Source organism: Cyanistes caeruleus, chromosome 3 (assembly GCF_971803275.1).
Source record: "Cyanistes caeruleus chromosome 3, bCyaCae1.hap1.1, whole genome shotgun sequence".
Lineage (NCBI taxonomy): Eukaryota > Metazoa > Chordata > Aves > Passeriformes > Paridae > Cyanistes > Cyanistes caeruleus.
In genome coordinates this window covers 13,756,300-13,777,594 of record NC_141703.1, presented here as the reverse complement: position 1 = coordinate 13,777,594, position 21,295 = coordinate 13,756,300, and the positions used below count along the sequence as shown (strand labels likewise).

Below are 21,295 nucleotides of genomic sequence, written 5' to 3'. Positions count from 1 at the left end.
CTGCACATTGCACACAGCCAACATGGTGTCTGAGTTCCCCCTTCGCCACCACAAAGCCCAGTGAAATCCCTGCACACGTACACAGTTCTTGGCTTCAGAAGACTGCTGATGACTCAGATAATTTACAATGTTTTTTGGAAGAGAGGAAGTCAGTCCAGAGAACATCTTAATGTTGAAACCAAGTGCTGTACAGCCATTTCCTCTTCATTTCTGGTGCCCCAATACACACTTGTGAAAAGTATATTACAGGTGATGCAGCGTGCTCAATGAGCATTCATTTATGCAAAGAGTAACATAAAGTTGTTACACTTTTACTGCCTTCATTCTTTTGACTGCAGGAAACTCGGTGCATGCAAAGGCTCGGTGGAGGTTGTCAGAGGTGTCCCAGTCACAGGTACCAAGAATTTGGCACTGACATCCTGATTTTCTTCAATAAGTGAAGTCCCTCAAGAGAGACTTTCACATATATAAGAATATACTGGAAGTTCAGAGGTTAAAGAAAGGAACCCTTTCTCTCTATACATGTAAGATGTATGTGTGTGTGTGTGTGTGTGTGTGTGTGTGTGTATACATATATATGTATGTATATATGTTTGGGGTACACTTTATGCACTGGGCATGAAGACCTGGGGAGCGCCAGCAGGAACTGATGTGGCTTCATTTCATTTCATTTGGCTGTGAGAGAGATGGTCCATGTTGTAAGCTTCAAATAAATTACATTCCCCCAAACAGGCAAAAGCCTAGAGGCTTGTGTGCAGAGAGGGGACCAATAATTTTCAGCTCATCAAACCTTTGGTGGAGAATACAGAGGTGGAGTAAATAAACTGGAATAAGTCTGGATGCTTTGTGAAAAGCCCAAGCTGAGTTCCAAATTCGTAATTTTTTTCTTTTTAATCAGTAAAAATAGTAGATTGTATGTGCTTTAACTGAATATTTGCAACTTTCTGCACATTGTGTTTCACATATGGTTGATCTGTATATTATGAGTAAGAGTAGTGACAAACATCACTGTAACAGGAGAATTTAAGTGTATGCCTGAGATGTTGCAGTTGTAGCTTTCTCACCAGAAAAGGAGAAACTTGAAGTGTGGTAAACAAATCCATATTCCACTGGCCCATGTTCCACTGGGACAGCACTCCTAGAAGCAAATGATATTTTAGCTTGTGGCCTTAGAAATTTAAAGCACATTTAAAACATGTTTGCCCCAAATGCACCCAATTATGTCTTACTGCATTTTCGGGAGGTTTGCTGTATGTCACTTGGCTGTGCTGTAACATGGTAAACATTAACCTAGCACAGGTGATTGCAGGAGGCTCTTCACTTTTAAGTGCTTCTTTTACACAGCATGCATAAGATTTGTCCAAAAATCACTTAGTGATGAAAATCAGTTTTCAGTTTTGTCTGCTGATATGAGTCATAACATGTCATATGTGAGATGTGCCCAGGTTTCTTAACAGACCAACTCCACATGTGACCACCTGCTCGGCTAGTGAGGCTTGAGCTTTGTGCACCATGGGGAAATTCGTCTCGCCACCCACACTTGTCATCCCTTTACTGTCCTGGCGTGGCATTCTCCCGTCCTGTACAGCTCCCCTGCTGCACAGGGTGGTCCTGCCTCCCCACACACCCTGGGGTCTGCACCCCATGCCAGCAGCAGTGGTGAGCAGAGCTGTGCCTTCCTCTTCTTGTCATCCTCCATGTGGCTTTCTCCCTCTTCAAATAACAGCTTATGCAGGGCATTCTGCTTCCTGGGGGATTTTCTGGTGTTCCCGAGCTAAGGAGGATGAAGAGGCATTTCTGGGAGGACTTTGGGGCAGGGAGACCTTTGGAGGCCAGACAGAGTCAGGTGTTTGCTCCAAAAGCACAGACTTGCACGTACAGCACTGGTTTGGCTCAAATGCTTTCTCTTCAGATCTCCAAAAGGTCTGGGGAGTCAGGAGATGAGCAAGCCATCAGACATAAATATTCCAGCAGCTAAAACCAAATTTTGCTAACACACAGCTCCTTCTGTTGCACTGAAAGAAATATGACTTTTAACTTTTGCCAGGTCTTTTGTGAAAACAGAGGAAAGCAAGTGACACATTGAAACAGAGGTGGCAGCCTTCTACTTAAATGCCAAAACAGCCCTTTACTGATTTTTAAGTGGAATTAAATGTTCTTCTTATATATAAAACTAGATTTTGAACCAAAACTCAGTTTGCTTACCAAAATACAACAGCCACTCAAGTTTGCTCTCAAATGTACCTGTTTTAAAATGTGTTCATGTGACATTCTTGCTATCACTGTGACAACAAAATCTCAAATATTACATTGTTTCTAAAGTAAAAAAAGATGATGCAAGAAAAACATCAATCATTCTCCCAAAACCTAAATCAATAATTTTATTTTATTGAAATCAATGGGTCTATTCAGGATTAATAATGTAAGTGCTGAATTGCATGTATAATCTTTACAATCAGAAGCTGTTAAACAGAATTTTGGTATACTTTAAAAAAATAATTTGAAAATGCAATATGAAATAGTAAGTTTTTTTATTAGTAAATACACATACTCCAAAAATCAAAAGTGGTGAACCATGTTACCACCATTGCTGATTAGGGATTGTGGTGAAGTCTAGGACTATGAATGCCATTGTTTAATTCTATTTAATTAGAATTATTAAAATACTTCTTATTCACTTTGTTTCTTTTCCCCTTATATAGACAGAAGAATTACGGAATGTTTATGTGTCTTGTGTCTGTGTATGTATAAAAACATACACAAGATATATATCACAAAACTAGAGATTTATATAAAAGGATTTTCATTTATTCAATATTATTATTCAAGAATAATAATAATAATTCAATAATTATTATTCAATAATTTCAATAATTACATGTCATCATGGCTTATATATAAATATATATATATATATGTAATACGTGGTCATGGTTTTAAAATTAGCTCATGACTTGTACCATTTTCTAAAACATTGGCTCATTATTTGTTTGCCACGATAAAAAATGGAATTGGGGAGTTTATAATTGGTGTGCACCTTGTATCCCTACTGCTGGCTGTGTCCCCACAACTTTGGGTGAGACCTAGGGGGTGATTTTATTTTGTCCATGCCTGCTTTGTGCAAATGTGTACTTTTTAGTATAGGTCAGAAAGGGCTGCACCTGACCAAAACAGCTTGTTTTGCAGGAGAGCAGAGAGTTGGTTAGTTGCTCCATTTCCAAAAGCTTAGTTTAAAAATGTAGTATATTATGGCAGGTATTCATTGCCAGAAGACTGGGATCTGGATTACTCTGGTGCAGCAGATCCATATGAGTCTTGTGAGGAACCTACTCCCTTTTGTGACTGGGAGTTCTGCACAAGACCTAAATGAGGCCTCAATCTTGTGCTGGATTTCCAGACACACCCCACTTTCCTGACTGTGCATTAAACAATTTGAGTGCAGGCTTAATGGCCCAGAGAGTCTTTCAGCAAGATCTATGACTGAAAATACCATTGTGTTCTCCCAGTGTGAAGGACTGAGCACCAGCTGAAGGCATCTTCTCTGCACGCACCCACCAAGCCAGCGTGCGCTGCACAGGGACACTTTCCCTTCACGGTGCGTTTCTGTGGGCACAGCCGCCCACAGCTGTGAAACACAGCACATTCTGAGAGTGTATTATTAAACATTTTGGTTTCTCTTATTTTGTTGCCAAGTAGATACAGCACAAAACACAGCTCTCTCTCCAGAGCCTGAGGCAGATTTTTGTCTGGTGTGCATGCACCAAGATACTGTGTTTTTTATGCTGGTGGTAAGTTGAGGAATACTTGGGCGTGCATGGGGCTTTCTGACTGGGATGGCCAGTGCTTTTGTAAACATAGTTGGAGAGATCAGCCTGACACTCAAGGGTGAATGGCAAATAATCAAATGTAAAGCAAAACCAGAGATTTATCAAATGGTTTCATGCCTAGATACCTAACAGGTACCTACCTAATTTCAGTGTGTTTCTCTCTTGGAAAGATCCCAAGTCAGATGTTAGTACCTGCAGCCATAATACATCTTAGGTGATAATATGTGTAAAATTTAGTAGCTTTTAAAACAATCATTGCAAGTACTGAATGTACCCAACAGTGCTGTTACCATGTTTTTGAGGTATGTTGTCATACCTGTAATGCAGTTACAATACTGACACACAGAGTCTGTGTGACAGGAGGTAAATAAAACACTGTAATGTGTACAGCCTATGCTTACACTGGTACATCCCATCCCATGTTGCTCTTCATGTGTCCTGAATCCATGTACCATGCCTGCACATAGCATTCAGGTTCACTTGGCCTTTGAACCTGTGCTTGGAGGTATGAAATGAGGTCAGGCTGTGCTTGAGTGGCTGGGACTTCAATCACTTTGCGAAAGAGGATGAATTTAACACTACTCAACTGTCCACAGCCCACAGTCCCCTAGTCACAATTTCCCTGAAATGAACACTGCTTCCTAACAGGGCTGTTTAGATGAGTACCTTACAGGATGTTAGTATCCTCTAGGATTTTACTCTACACTGTGAACTGGGCTCCCACAAACAGGCAAGTGTAGGAAAAGCAAGTAGGATTCACAGTGCATTTTCTTAGCTCAGCACAAATGTTTGGGACAGACAAGTCTGCACTGTGAGATGTTCAGCAATACACACCCTCCTTCAGGTCTGACATTCATGCAGCAAAACTGGAGTATTGCACCATTTGTGGACCACAAAGTTGGACATTGCTTGGGGTTTATTACAACAGCACGCTAATAATGGTATTGGTGGTCAGCTCAACCCTTGCCAGTGAATTGTTATCCACTCAGCGGAAAGTGTTGCAGAAATTATGCTTGCTGCTGATTCTGTCTTCATGCTGAAGGATCTCGTTTCGGTGTAGTATTTTATTATTTTAGCGAGAACAAGGTATGGAGCCAGATGTTTGCTTCAGCTGGATGCAAATATTCTTGCCCTGCCTGTCACATTCAGCAGCAGTTTGAGCCTGCTCTACGTTCTGGGCTGAAATCGTGCCTGCTGGGAGAGGCTGCATGAGGCAGGCCGGGTATTTAGTCAACAACTGGTTGATTGCAACTCCTGTGACAAAGGGAGTCCAGATTAGCGGTTTCACTTGGCTTGTCAGGAGACGGGAGCTGATGAGATCACTGATCTAGCTGGAAAAAAATAAGTCAGTGGGGGGAAATTATCTCAGCCTCTTTGTTGACATTACTGTGGAAAGCAGTCCTAGAATTGAACGGTGCACATTGTTATTTTTAATACTGTCAGCTAGGAAAATTCATTGCACCTTCATTATATCATATGTTATTGCAGGTACCGTTTTGGAAAGGGCAATTCCTGTGATATGATTCTGACCTCCTGTGTACTATTTTTGCACAAGAGCAGTTCTTGAGACCTTGCCCGCATTGGCAGCAAACTGGGACATGAATTTACAGCATCCTAGCTATTTCATGGTAATTCATCTGGTGTTTGTCTCTGCAGATGATATTTCAGTCCACTTTGAATGTGAATCAAGCTGTGCTTCACAGATATCCACAAAGAAAGCTGGTGCAACATAGTTTGCCCTCTGTACATTCACACCCTTTTTCACAGGACACTAAATTCCTCTTGCAGACATGTGCTCCAATTTGGTGGAGTGATTTCAGGCTTAAATCAACCTGAGTGGGACAACATTGGTCCAGCTGAACTGATAGTGTTACAGGGGTGCAGCTATTACAGTGCAAGCATAAACCTTAAATCAAGATCCACACAACCTCAGAAATTCCATCAGACCATGCTTCCACTTCAAATTTTCACCCAACCAGTTTACAAGGCTCCCATATTTCCTACCATGAGTCATTACCCGTTTCAAACAGTCTTTTGTGCCATCAACATCAGGAAAATATTTTGTTTCAAAAGTAACCTTAAAAAAACCAATAAAATAAAATAAAGGCTACTTTCTGATGCCCACCATTCATTTAGTTCCAGTGCAGACTAAAAAAGGTGAATTAGGTAACCAGTAGCCATGTGGGAGCAGAGAACTTCAGTAGGAGAGGGGAAGTAACACCTGAGAAGGGAGAAACATCCCATATCCCAGCTTTGCCACACATGAAGTCTGCTCCCTCTGGAAGTCAGTTTGATGCTTTATGGGTGTTAATTGTGGCAGTTAATGGGCACCATACATCCTGATGCAGCACTTAACCTCCCTGAGGAGCAGATCTGTTGTTATTAGTGTTTGGTGTGTCTCTGCATTAAAATGGGATTAATAAAATCTATTACCCCTGAAATGTGACCTTCCACACAGCAGGCTGGAACTTCACAACCTGTGAGCATCAGAGAGATTTTACTTGAGTATCAAACACGTACAGAAACATACAAGCTTCAAAACAATAAGGACAAAAAAGATGAGACCCACAGTCTACTATTATTCTCTACTTTCATAGATGGGTAAACATAGTGCAACAAGAAGAACCAAAAACCTCTTTCTCAGTCATTCCCCTTAATTTCTCTGATGGAAGAAGATTTGGATATCCAAGCCTCATCTTACCACAGTAAGATCAAAACTTCACATGATTTTACTGCAAAATTGAACATACCCCTCACTTATTTTACAAAAGTAGGCAGCAGCCCTTGATTCAGGTAAGCAATTAAGCCAAGCAAACACAGAACTGGTTTGACTTTGGTGACCAGAAGGTCACTTTGCTGCCCTCTCACAGACTCTAGGGCTGCTTAAATCCCTTCTCCTCCCTCCGCTTTGGTCTCGCCGTTTGCAGTCAGGAGCAGAGCCAACAGCAAGGCTGGGCTGCCCATGCCAATTCCTGAAGGCTCCTTGCTTGAGCAACCACTTAACAGGGGAAAGGATGCATTTATTTTTTGAGGTTTGAAAATGGTACTAAAAAGAACCATTTCAATGCCTACACATAAGTAGTATTTTAAAATGAGGTAAATGATTTGATAATTTTAAGGAAGAGAAAATTTTGCTTTCATTTTCACAACTTCCTACAAGTGCTCTTTTTCTGATGTGTGCTCTGCATTGATTTTGCAGAGCATGTGTAATTGAAAGACTTGTGTGGTGGTTTCAGTTCGATCCAGCACAACTTCTTTCTGAAGGAGGGAAATTAAACTTTTTATAGCATTTTTGGGCTACTCATAAAAGTGCTCTATTTAAGTTAGGCCTAATTTATTTGGTTTATTCGTAGTATTGCTATTATTATCAGGTTCTAAAATTAAAGATAGCCCATCTCAGGATGAAAAGCCTGTGAGTTCCTTAGCATTAACAGTTATTTCCTTCTTCATTTTCTTTGGCTACAAAAGTCAGAATGCCTGTTCTCAGTCCTACAACACATGGTAGGAGTATTTCCTAAATGCAAAGTAGCAGAAAAAGAGAATAAGAAAAAAAGTTTGATTCCCATTTTGTCCAATACCTTTCTCCTATCCATTTAACATTTTCCTTTGACCCTGAACCTCTTTTTTTAAACAACTTCCATCTTTCTGTATACTTCATGTTAGCTCATGATTGTACAGCCTGACTGTAGGGCACGACCTGTGAATCATAACAGCAAATGTCAGCAGGAAAAGATCTCCAGTAGCCCATTAGCTGTTTGAGTTCATATTTATTATTTACTGAATGACCGTGAATAATGAACAAGTTGCTCTAAATGATCACAGATTTGTGGCTAAATCTCTATTAAAAAGGGAAAATCAGTTGAAGCAATTACAGAATTTATTTACATGGAAAAAATTGCCTTAGTCTCATTAATATTACATGGAGTAGATGTAGCAACAGCAAGAGAAATAGAGGTAATTGGTGCAAATTGATTAGGCATGCAAAAAATGAAAACTCTGAAATGACAGAGAAGTGAAAGAAATTCTCTCAAAATGCTTCCATGGAGATATCTGCCCTAGTCTCTGTGGGCTAGATTTATCTGAACATCAGCGAGTTACAGTGCTGGAGGTTGTTACCCAAGTTATGATTACAGTCAGTATTTAGAGAGGTAAATTAGGTTAGGTAAATCCCATTCTAGCTGAACACAGCTAATTTTTTGACTGCCAAACCTAGTCTGTGCTTGAGTTTGGGCCTAATTTTTTCTTGGGGAAAACTGGATCAGGTCAGGAGTGCCACTAGTGCAAAAAGTCTGCAGTTTTTTTCATTTAGGCATATCCTCCTGAATGTAAATCGTATAAATGGACAGGAATCACAAACTGTACAATTGAAGGAAAATACCAGCTCCTAGTACACAGATTGTGTAGCAAACAACAAAAGGAACCTATCCGAAAATAGGAGAGTATCCAAATATTTTTCTCTTGACTTTGTGGAGCACATGTGGTGACGCCTCTTCATGCATTTACTTGAGCAGTTCTCTAAATCAGATTCCATTTTAGGATAGTCTTGAAGATTATGTAAGAGCAAATTATGGTTTTATCTTTCCTGCTTAAAGAAGGAATGTGGTATCAGAAGTCATGTTATCAGGCATTATCCAAAGCCTTATACCCGTTAAAACGTCATGTTCAGCATCATATTTAACTAGCTCTAATTTACTTCTCTTATTGCAGAGTCAAAGGTTCTCCAAATTAATATGGCTATTTGAGTATTTTTAGGCAAGAGCTTATTAATGCTGAATTTTTTTATTTTTTTTTTTTACAAAAACATGCTATAGCTAAAGCTCATGATGGAAGTAATTTGTAATATTCAATGACTTCATTTTATTCTGTTTTTGTTCACTCAATGCTAATGTGTATGATGCCATGTGAAATTCACAGACGAGCCTGTCTGCAGGACTCATGGGAGCCATAAATGGATTAAACCTCTCACTCCCTACTTTGGCAAGTGATCAGTTACATTTAAATAAAGGTCAGTCTGTCTTTACAAAGAACACTGAAAGCAAGCTTAATAGCTTTCCCTACCGAGCCTAGAACATAACTGTTTGAAGCATAATTAGCAACGGGGTGCCAGTCACTGATTGTGCTTTTTGCTTGATTTTATGTCTGGGGAGTTCCAGTATTCCCCATTAGCTTTAAGAGGGGGCACAGTGCTAGTTATCAAATTGACAGTCTTGACCTGGCCTCTGAAAGCAGCTGTAAAACATTGTTGGGGAAAATTAAGATGAATACCAAAGCCAGGTCTGTAATACTGCTACAAATTGGACATTTGAGGTCCATGCAACAACTCTAAATAACAAAATAGGTGAAATATCTGATATACATCAGAGTGTGGACTTTGTTACACTAAACACCAGGTGATAAGGAGATACACCAGCTGTCCTATTGTCTCATCTTATGAGCTCTGTATTGTGACTTCTTTATAAAATACTCCATACCTATTCTTTTCAGCATAACAGAGAGACCAGCTTTGCCACCTGTCCAAATACAGATTTCAGGAAGGGTGGAGTGAATCAGCAACAACTGCCCCTACAGTAAAAGGTGCTGACCACAAAAGGGTTATTTTGTCAAGTTAATTAAATACTTAGCCTGTATGAAAAGAATAAATTCACAGCACATTTATTCACATTTAAGATTAAACTCACAGCATCATAGAATGGTTTGGGCTGGAAAGGACCTTCCAGATCATCTAGTTCCAACATCCCTAATATATCATGTGGTGCTCCAGTTCTTAAAAACACCTCATTTGCTTGGGGTTTCTTGACTGGTATTTATAGCCTTTGTAGCAAAAGTGTTAATTGTCTACAGGTGGATAGAACAGAGCTGATACAGCAATTTTAGTACTCTGCAGACAGCCTGAAATTCTAAGAGAGATCTGTGAATTACCTTGACCTTCCTGACTGGAATATCAGCTTCAAAAGTTCAGTGATTGCTCTTCAGTGTTATCAGCAACTAATTTAGCACTGATCATTTTGCCTAATACTATCAGAGAAGATGGATAAGAGCAAAGCACAGTGGACTGACTTTTGGGAATTTCTGGAGATAATCCAGGAGCAGACCAGAGAAGCAGACAAGTGACAGCAAAATCAGCAAAAGAATACAGAGGAGGAGGAATTAAAAGGCAGCAAAGAGGCTGGGATTATATGGAAAAGATCTCTTAAGTAAAGATGAATGTTGCAATGAATTATTATGAGAAAATATTACCATCTCATATTTTAGGTGTGATACAAAGACTGTATTCTGTTTATCTCTGTGTAAATCATTCAACTATGATTACTTCAGCTCCTCTCACCTGGTAGAGGGTCAATGGCTGCATTCCCAGCTCAGGTTCACTACCAGAGAGCAGAAATCTGTGTCCTCCAAATGCATCTTCACAATGCAGAAACTGTAAGAGGAAGGTGAACAACCAGGGATTAAAATAAAAGCATGTACTTTTCCTGATTTACCTGCAGTTGGGAGTTAAACACAGGATTTTAGGTCAACAGGTTTTCTTTTCCTTTTATGAATGGTATATCCATTTTAAGAGTCAATTAAATACATTACAAAATGTAGGCATTGCCAAGAAATACAGGGCTGTATTTGGTTTTATAAGCTCTTAGATCTATAAAGAAGACATATGCCTTAAGCAGCTCCATATCAGTTTTACGACTCTCCTTCTCTAAAATATATTTGTGCTTTATTTGTTTGTTTAATTTCTAGGATTTCTTTTTCCTGATGGAAAATTTGTACAGGAAGTGGAGAAATCAATAACTGATTTAATTGACAACTTTCAGCTTATGTGGAATTTTCATTTTTTACAGATTTTCTACAAAACAGCCAACTAATGCTCTGCTTCCAGCATGGGCACTTCAAGGTTGTATTTCTTTGTTTTCACCACAGGTCTGATACCATCACCAGGAAAAACTAATTTGAAAGCATCTTCCATCACAGGCACTCAGAAATAATGAAACTTAACAGCCATGCAGAGTAAAAAAATCCTATTTTTTTAACCCATGAATCCTGTGCTAGCAGCGCAGAGCTCTCCTCAAGCTTTAGCAGTAAGGTTTGCTAGGCAGGTAGCAAATGCGCTTCTGTGGTTTTCTCCTCCATAATCATTTCTCTCTTCTGCAGGACGTCTCCTTCAAGCACTGGTAGCATCCAGTTGTGTCTCCTTCAAGCCTTTTAGTATGTCCACATTACTTTTTTCTGTGTAATTCGGGATTTGAATACTTTAAACACTACCTTTGTTCTCTATTGTAGGTCATGGGTTGTATGGGACTTTTGAAATGTTGTCCTCCTGGAGGAAAACTAGAGAAGACCAACATGTTAAAGAGAGGACTGCAGCTGTATTTGCAGACTCCATGCTCTCGTTTTCTCTCACCACTGCCATGTACCTGGTCACTTTTGGAATAGGTGCCAGTCCCTTCACTAACATTGAAGCAGCCAGGATTTTCTGCTGCAATTCCTGTATTGCAATTTTCTTCAACTACCTCTATGTACTCTCCTTTTATGGTTCCAGCCTGGTGTTTACTGGCTACATAGAAAACAACTACCAGCATAGTATCTTCTGCAGAAAGGTACCAAAGCCAGAGGTATTGCAAGAGAAGCCTGCATGGTATAGGTTTCTTCTGACAGCCAGATTCAGTGAGGACACAGATGATTCAGAGGAAACGAACACTTACGAGAGTCATCTTTTGGTGTGGTTCCTGAAACGCTACTATTGTGACTGGATAACAAACACTTATGTCAAGCCTTTTGTAGTTCTCTTTTACCTTGTTTATATTTCCTTTGCCTTAATGGGCTACCTGCAGGTCAGTGAGGGGTCAGACCTGAGCAACATCGTAGCGACTGCGACTCGGACCATCGAGTACACAACTGCCCAGCAGAAGTATTTCAGTAACTACAGCCCGGTCATCGGGTTCTACATCTACGAGTCAATCGAGTACTGGAACACCAGTGTCCAGGAGGACGTGTTGGAGTATACCAAGGGCTTTGTGAGGATATCTTGGTTCGAAAGCTACTTAAATTATCTTAGGAAACTCAACATATCTACTGGATTGCCGAAGAAGAATTTCACTGATATGTTGAGGAACTCCTTCCTGAAGACCCCTCAGTTTGCCCATTTTTCAGAGGATATCATCTTTTCCAAGAAATACAACAATGAAGTTGATGTTGTGGCCTCCAGGATGTTCTTGGTGGCCAAGACAATGGAAACCAAGAGGGAAGAACTTTATGACCTCCTGGAGACACTGAGGAAGCTCTCTCTCACCTCCAAGGTGAAATTCATCGTTTTCAATCCATCATTTGTGTACATGGATCGTTATGCCTCTTCAGTGGGAGCCCCCTTACAAAACTCCTGCATTAGTGCTTTATTTCTGCTCTTCTTCTCTGCATTCCTGGTGGCAGACTCTCTGATCAATGTCTGGCTCACTCTAACTGTTGCCTCGGTTGAATTTGGAGTTATAGGTTTTATGACTTTGTGGAAAGTGGAACTAGATTGTATTTCTGTGTTGTGCTTAATTTACGGAATTAATTACACAATTGACAACTGTGCTCCACTGTTATCAACCTTTGTCCTGGGCAAAGAGTTCACAAGAACTAAATGGGTGAAAAATGCCCTGGAAGTGCATGGGGTAGCTATTTTGCAGAGCTACCTCTGCTATATTGTTGGTCTGATTCCTCTTGCAGCTGTGCCTTCAAATCTGACCCGTACACTGTTCAGGTGCTTGTTTTTAATAGCATTAGTCACCTTCTTTCACTGCTTTGCCATTTTACCTGTGATATTGACTTTCCTGCCACCCTCCAAGAAGAAGAGGAAAGAGAAGAAGAATCCTGAAAACCGTGAGGAAATAGAGTGTGTTGAAATGGTGGATATGGATAGCACCCGAGTGGTTGACCAAATTACAACAGTCTAACTTGATTTGTTGGTTGCTTTTTTACACTAGGTCTTACTGAGAAAAAAAAAAAAAGAAACCAGTACTGATTAAATGTGTGGGAACAGGAAGGAGATTGGAGGTTTTCCTCTCCCTCCTCTAAGCTAAATCCAGGAATATTCAAAATTATGGGAGAAATTAAAAATAAATTAAGAAAAAAAGAGCTGGGGTATTGTACCTTGCTCAGTTCCTATAACAGGTAATATGGGAGAATTTGCACACCCATGCAAAGAGAGGTTAAATTTTAGATGCATGAAGTAAGATCTAATGGAAGAAGTTGGGTTCTTAAGCAGTCGTCTGTATCGCCTGTACTGCAGATGCTGCAATTATTGTGGCTAAACCAAATCATGTTGAAAGGTCAACTGTCAAGGCTGAAGTAGCACTAAATGTTCGCTGGATGTAAAGGCTTTACAAACTTTCTGCACAGCAATAACTCAAGTCAGTGAGTCAGCTCTTATAAGTCTTTGCCATCACATTTAATTTTTCTTTTCTCCCCTAATCTAAACATTTATGCAAGACTATATAAAAGATAGCAAACTGTACTGGGGAAGAAGGCAGTACACAGCAACCAAGTGCTTTCCAAAAACTTTTATGTTATGAATCACTTTTTTTTTCTAAAAGTATCATTGTTTTTAAATGGAAATCATCCCTTGTAACATTTTTAATCATGGTTTTATAGCTCTTTCTTTTTCTTATAAAAACAGAAAAGAACAAAAAAAAAGGACCAAAAAAATCCATGTGACTCTGTCACTCTATAAAATATATAATTCTCTTTTATACATGTCTCGCTACTAGTTAAACATGTAATCTGCTTTACCAACTGTAATTTTGTTAGCACTCTACTGAGACATATGAGTGGATCTAGGAGCAGACAGAAGATGGTGTACTGAATATTTCAGCACCAAAATCCATGATACAAACCTCAAATACTAAAATGTCATCAAGAAAGTGAATGTTAGGGCTCTTTTAGTGAGAGCCTATTTCAGGCCATTCACTGGTAATGCACACTAAGAGGATTAGTGGGTAGTTTTACATAATGTATAACTTAATCCCTCAATCTTCCTAGAGTACCTGTAAAGCAATAGACCTTGCAGCTATGGGCTCTTCCAGTAGACAGTAAGAGTTGTGTGGAACAAACTGAAGGTTGGGACTGTGGTTTAGCAGCAGCAAGTTTAATAATGTCTCCAAAGAGCCCGTATCTAAAGGACCTATTGAAAACATCACATCTGAGAGGGAAAAAAAAAAAGAAAAAGAAAAAAAAAAACAACTTAAAAAGATTACGTTACTGAGTCTTTTTGGAGCCGTGAGTTCTAAATCAATAATTCTGTCAGCATCTGTGATGTGGAATAATACAGATAAAGCAGCATCTCTTCCCTCCTCCGCCCTCTCCATCCTTAAGAGCGACAGGCTCATTACTGCAAGGTTTTATCATGTGGTTGAACCCTTGTGGGGATATGTAAGCCAACTCTGTAGGTTTTGCTGAGAGTATTCCGGCCATGCATTGCCTGTGAAAACCCAGTAGCAGGAAGCTGGCTGCTGTGTCGGGTGGTTTCATATGGACTGTTGCTTTGTGGTGCAACATGAATGTATTCCAACCAGACTCCCTTTTGCAGCTCATCTGGAAACTAAGAGTACTTGAAAAGTTTTCAGCATTTGGCACAAAGTTTGCTTCAATAACAGTATCTGGGGGGGAAGGGGTATTGCAAGAGCCATGGGGCTTGGAGCACTAGGAGCACCATGGCTCAGGAGGCTGCCTGTGGTACCTGTATGGTCACTAGGACGTCCCTGGTCACAAACCCAGGATGTGCTTCATTGCATGAAATGTCTCTTTAGCATCCAAATCCCAGTGACCCTCAAATGCCCTGTGCAAAACCTGCAAATGCCACCTACTGAATATTAATTTTCAAGCAAAGAAATACTTCTGACTCATCCTTCCTAGCGGAAAATAAGATAACCAGATATTTAGCCCTGAAGCAAAATGTTACATTCTCACTCGCAAAACAAGTCAGCAGTGCAGCTGGCAACATTTACTTTCCCCTGGATAAGTCCCTTCCCTGACCAGAAGAAAGGAAGCTGCGTCCAGGAATGCACAGGCTCTTTGCTTAAGTAAACAACAGTTGCTTCAGTAGCAGCTGGGAATCTGTAACAACAACTTCAGCCTTGGCAGAACACAGGCGGACACCTTGAAGACAGCCAGATGAATGTAAGGCTAGGAAAAAGATCTGTTTCCCCTGTTTTCCTTAGACTCAGGCTTGGGGCTATGTTTTCCAGCCAAAAAATATTCCTTAAATATATTTCACTGTAGATTTTCGGTGATCATCAGTATGTTGTTTAAATACCAGTCACCCTGTCCCCTGGCTTGTCAACAGGCAGCTGCAGTGGCTTTTAAACTTCTGAGGGCATTAGCAAATTAGCTGAGAGTTACAGAGGAATTGCAATTCCTCTGCAGTAATCTACTGACCTGTGGGACACTTGGAAATGGGACATGTGTCAAAGAGGTTGCTTGTACACAGCCGAGAGGAATACATGGTGAGCACTGATTTTACACCTCTGCTATCCCTCATGCTATCATTTGCGAACACCAGACGCTGAGATAGTTACCATAAACCTCCTCATATCTAATTGCAGTGCATAGACAGGAGCGTCTTTAAAGAGATGTCCAAAGACAAGCTTGCAGTTTCACAGATCTCTTATTAAATCTCACCATGTGAGGCCTTCAGAGATCTTCAAGAAAGGTGATAAAACCAGGGATAAAATTACTTCTCTATCTGCAAACCTGTCAGAAAAAGGATGTGGAGGCATTCCTGTGACAAAGTGCTGCAGAACAGGCTTGAGTGTCTGCAGAAGGCAGGGTGAGAAGTCATGCAGTCCATGCCCTTGCCCCCAGGGCAGAGCCAACAACATTTATATGATTTCTGAAGGATGTTTGTCCAGCCCATTCCTAAAAGTTTTTTTAAGGGCAGAGTCCTCTCCCGAGAGTTCTCCCCAATGCCATGTTACCCTCCCCAGTAACCAGTAACTCCTGCTAGCCACCCAAGACTGGGATGGAGAAGAGGAGCCATGTCCCTCTCCACACAGGGATAGGACACACAGGAGACCTGAGCATCCCCAGAAGTGAGAAAACCCAGAACAGAGCCAAACCCAACTTACATACATTTTTCACTGTGTTTCACATCAAGCTGCCATTCTGGTCCCCACCTCCAGGGTTGGCAAGCTACAGCCATGGAAGTGTCCAAGGTGCACTCAGCCCAGGTCCGTGAGACTTCTGCCTGAATCCTGATGTGTCTGAGGGATGCACCAAGTGCTCCTTCTCTGCAGGTAGCTTGAATACCTCAACATGAACCATGTTCTCAAGGTTTCAGACTATGCTAAGCCACTTTAGCCTTCCTCCCCTTCAACTTTTTTCTCTGGAGCAATTATCTTCACCAAAGTCAATGGACCTCCCTGCACCTATTGTTTAATAGGTGCAGATGCAGCACTCTGTTCTCAGTCCAAAGCACTCCCAGTGGCTAACTGTGCATAAGATTTTACCCTTACTGGTGAACCTCCAGTTTGGAAGACTACCTAGGCTTAAGCAGATTTTTGTCATACTCTTAAGTGGCTTTTTAGCCCAGGTATCACTGTGGTTTTGTTTGCAATATAGATGATCCAATTTTTTATAAATTCAGTGGGTAGAACAGAGTATGTCAGGCACTGACTAAAATCTAACAGTGAAAGTTTTAGCTAAGGCTAACAAAACTATGTAGGACTATGGCTCACTGAGCACATATATCTTCTACAAACATTAAAATTCCCATACAGTAAAGTATGGTGTACAGTATATTTTTACTACAGGGTAAGCACGGGGAAAAAGAGCCAACCTATGTGCATATGGCCCTCAAGATCAATCCAGTTTTCTTGTAATATAACTTCTGATGTTGTGTTAGCACAAGTCCACTTTCAATTTACATTTACTCTAACTGGAGAAAAAAAAAAAAACAAAGAAAATTTGTTATAGCTGGAATAACTATGCTATAAAAATTAATTGATGAAGACAGAATTTTCTGCCCAAAGCAGAAATGTGAAAATGTTCTAGTTAGATTAAAACTAGAGCTGGAAATGTTGAGAAAAACCTGTCAAAGAAAAAGAGCTTCTTTTCCAAAGACAAGCAAATACAGTTACATGGTCAACTGCATGAACCTGGAGGGAATACAGTACCAAAGTGGCCTGAGGTTATGTTGAGTCACAAGAGGATTCACATCTGCTCTCAGAAGCCTTCTGAGCCAGCGCTGAATTCAGGTAAAACATGTACTGTAAATTGAAAGGTGTACTTATAAATGTTTTTTTCTAGACTGACTGTCCTCCTGTGAGCCATGAAATCCCACATCAGCCAACACCTTTATTTTTATTCAAAGGGAAAACAAAACTAAGTGGTGGCACAACTGGACAGAGAACAGGGGAGTCCAGAAGGAAGACTGGCTCCTCTGAAAAACAGAGCCAGCAGAGCAAGTGGGTTGTAGGAGAAGACCTGATGGCTCCAATACTTAGAAAGTGGTGTTTTTTCCTATTTTGTTAACTCGGGAAGAAAATAGCATGTCCAGGGAGGCACAGGGAAGGGAAGCCGAGTTAATAGGAGTCAGCTCTGGGTTTGCTGTTACAGGAGCTCCTCTGGCATGGTTGGGAACTGTCAGCAGGATGGCAGTGTGGGAGGGTCAGGGACAGCACTGCTGTGTGGGCACTGGGTATGCCAGATGAGGGGCTGTGGTGGTGCCATTTCCCTTGTCCCCATCCCACAGCCCTGCCCGGGGGTTCTCGGGGTGTGCAGCCACAGAGAGCATCAGCTCCTGTGCAGGAACAGCTCCTCACGATTCTCACACTGTGGCAGCACTGCTGGCAGGTTCTGCTGAACCAGTGCTTGCATGGTAAGGCACGAGCCCTGTAGGAGATCACTTTCTGGAAGCTCTTGGTTAGAAAGAATTATTCTGAGCCTTTTCCTTCCCAGCCTTTGCACATGTTAAAACCCTGACCCATAAAAATCAGCTTGAACAATTTAGCTGTGTAGGGACAAAGTATTTCTTCCATGGCTTTATCCCTACATTTATCACTAAAAGTACTTGTCATTTATTTTCTTATAAATATTGTGAAATAAGTAAGCCTTTCTGGGGTACGCACAAGTCTGATGAGAAGGAGGTGGGGAGTGGGGAGAGCCCTCTCCCAAAGGTGGGAAGCATCTTCCACCCTCAGCCAGTCACTACACCATCGCTGCAGGGCACCCCCAGTGACCCCAGCTCAGTGCAGTGGGGAGGGAAACTTTATCCCTCCTCCTCAGTATTATTAGAGAGCAGGGAGAAGCTTTAGCTCCAAATTGTGGGGGGATGAGTCCCCAGGGAAGCCCTTGTGAAACCCATCCACTGCCAGGAAAGAGCAGTGGTGGACTTCTTGTTTGGTTGGGTTGTTTTGAGAAAGAGATGACAAAAGTATCCCAGGAGAGCATTTGAACACAAATTCCTGTCCATGGTGCGTGGGTTGGAGCAGAATGGCATGCCCTGACATGCCACCCCTTGCCCTGTTGTCCTGGCACAGCTTCCTGTCTGGAGAGAGGGCACCTCAGCATCACATGCGCCTGCCTGGGGCAGCCGCTTCTCAGGCACAAATTGTTCTGATGTCGTTGGCATTCTGCAAGTCATTACCTTTTTTTAATTTTTGGGAAAAACAAAAAAAAAAACCAAAAAAAAAAAAACCAAACAAAAAAAAAAAAAACCAAGAAAAAAATGAGATCAGCAGAAACAATTCTAGGTTATTTAAGCTCCAAGAAGTCTTAATCTGTGCATCAAATAAATGGCTTGCAAGATGTCAGGGGTTTTCATTTAGGCTTTTTTTAACCTATTTTTACTATTTTTGTATTAATTTAGGGGAAAAATTGTATAATGAATCTCAATGTATAGCATAAGCCTAAAATAAAATGGCTGTCTCTCTCTTTGCTTCTTGTACTCCCAAACTGCTACAGAAAACCCATGCAATCACCAGTGCAACAAACTCATTTTCCTGGCCTAGCCCAAATAATAAGGATGAGCGTGCTCTGCAGGTCCCCACAGAGAGGGGTGCTGGAGTAGTTCAGGGGCACCTGCTCAGCACAGAGCCAGTGATGTCCCCAAGGTGATGGGTATGCTGCTTCTCCAGGAGCCCCTCTTGTTCCAGGCTGCACACTGCTCAGCAGCAAGCACAAGGAAAACCACATCTATTCATTTCCATATTACTGGGATCTAAGTGCTTTTTGGGGCTGTTTTATATAACCCAGCAGCAGAGCCCCAGCCTTGGCAGGCAAACCAACAGCTAAGGCAAAAATCTGAAACTGATTTGATCAAAAACTACAGGTTATTTCCTCAAACAAGAGCTGGACCTTCTGATATCTGGTAGGTAGGTAGGCCTGAAGTATTGTTGAACAGAAGTATTGCAATTGAACAGAATTATTACTATTAAAAATTTTCTTACCAAGACCTTAGCATCCACAAACTTAGAAGCTAAATCATCATTAAGACACCCACCTCTCTCCCACCAGCAGAACCACAGCTGCTGTTCCAGGATCTTCTTATGACTGTGCTCAATCCTCTTCTTCCCATGCCCAAGCAGATAACCCATTTACACTTCTTTCCCATTGTTTTGGAGAAGGGGAGCAGCATCTCTACAGGCCCATTTGGACCAACTGCCTCAAAGCAGAAGCAAAACACACCACCAGGCGACGAGGGCTACAGGTGCTCTGTCACACCTGACAGCAGAAATGACATATGCATCACTTTACTGTAAAAGGCAGGTGAGCCAGATCCAATCCCAAGTCACTGCAGGGGTTTGGGGTTTTTGGTTATCAGGGGTTTTCAGCCACTTTAGTTTAATGAGTCTGCAATTTAAAGGTGGTTCCTGTCACCTGTTATGGCTCCTGGCCTTGTCCCTTTCAGTCATTCTTTCTCTCATTGCCTTAAATTCAGAATCCAGAAGCACTGTTGCCAAAAATTCTGTCTGAAACTGAAACTCAAACAATACCAGTTTTTCTAGTTGGTAGTGTAATATAAGAGAGGCTATGTCTAAGCATCACACAGGAACTCAAAGAGCAAAACCCCCCATACCAGGCTGGTGTTCCTCATTTGTGTTAGCAAGAGCTCCTTCATGCAAATCTCCACCGATCTAATTTACAAAATTCAGGCTTTCCAAATGTGTAATCAGCATGTTCATTCTGAAAGTTCATCTGTATGTATACCTTGGAAACAAAGGCATGTTAAATCTGATTTTTAGCTTATCAAGGAATGCAGTTCAGCCCAACAAATATTCATGAGCAGTATGTCTGAATTCCTTATGCAATTCTCACACTGCTGCATACAAGTCAGGATATTTTCACTCCCAAATACCACATTTCCTTATTTATACAACTAATTTGCACATAGAAACTAGGCAGAATTGTGGACCCAAAACAGTGAAGTCTGCTTATGTTTACATTAATTCTGTGAATATCACTTAAACTTGTAAAGGTTGATGGCAATACAGAACTCACTGAGAAGGACAGGATTTTTTTTGCTGACTTCAGTTTACTGGCAGAATATAACTCAAATATATGCCAAGCACTAGCTAGAAAGAACCAGGGAATAAGACATCCAACAGTCCATCAGCAGAGAAAAAAAGTCCACTTGAAAATTTATCCATATGGGAAATGTAAGAATCATGTTAAAGGCCTTAGCTGGGTATCCAGACTATACATAGCATATGTTATATATGAATACAGAATATTCCATTCTGATTCTTTTTGGCTACATGGAATCTGCTGAAATATACTCCGTTCTGTGAGGAGGCATACTTTTGAGCAAAACTGACATTTATCTTCTTAGAAATTACCAATTTGCACAGGTGAAGTTTGCTGGAAACAAGATTTTAAATGTATACAAACAAACTGATGCCAGAAAACACAATTTGTAAAAAATATGCCTTCACATACTGATTATATTTCATAATAAGCAATCTGTTCCCTGATGCTACAAGTAAAAAATGATTTTTTATTTGTCAGCTATATTCAGGAAAATGAGATGCCCCACTAATGTATATATAGTGCATACACCCCCATACCAATTATGTATTTCTTATACGCCCAACACAAGTTGGCTCCTTATAAAGAGGAGGAAAAGCCAACCAAGAAATGCAGTTGAAAGCTGGTAGGAAGAATAGTTTATCTGTACTGAGATTAGTAGTGGATCAGAAGGGGAGGAGCAACGGAGAAGTTTGGTAAGGAGATTAGGAACAAAGAAACTGGCTGCAGAAATGCAGAGCTGTCAATAAAACTCAGGTTCTATTGTGTCAGGAGGATGAGAAAGAAATTATATAAAAACCTCTGAGTTGTAAAGGGAAGGGAGGTCTAAGCTAGTATGAGACTGAGAAAAATCATATCAACATATGTGCGGCTGTAATATATATTAAGGCTGTTTAATAAAAGACAGGATCTGTCCATACAAGGAAAATAAAAAATCACAGCTGCCTAATTATATGATTTCAAATACAGATTCA

At 40.8% G+C, this 21,295-nt stretch overlaps 1 protein-coding gene across 1 annotated transcript in view; it reads left to right on the top strand.

Annotated features, from left to right (window-relative positions):
- The window catches only part of PTCHD1 (patched domain containing 1), a 37,130-nt gene extending 20,371 nt beyond the window's left edge, over nt 1–16,759 (top strand). The window contains exon 3 of the mRNA XM_086879866.1: nt 11,100–16,759. Within this exon, the coding sequence (XP_086735992.1) occupies nt 11,100–12,754 (1,655 nt within the window). The 3' untranslated portion in view covers nt 12,755–16,759. The remainder of the gene's footprint in view (nt 1–11,099) is intronic.
- Nucleotides 16,760–21,295: the final 4,536 nt, after the last annotated feature.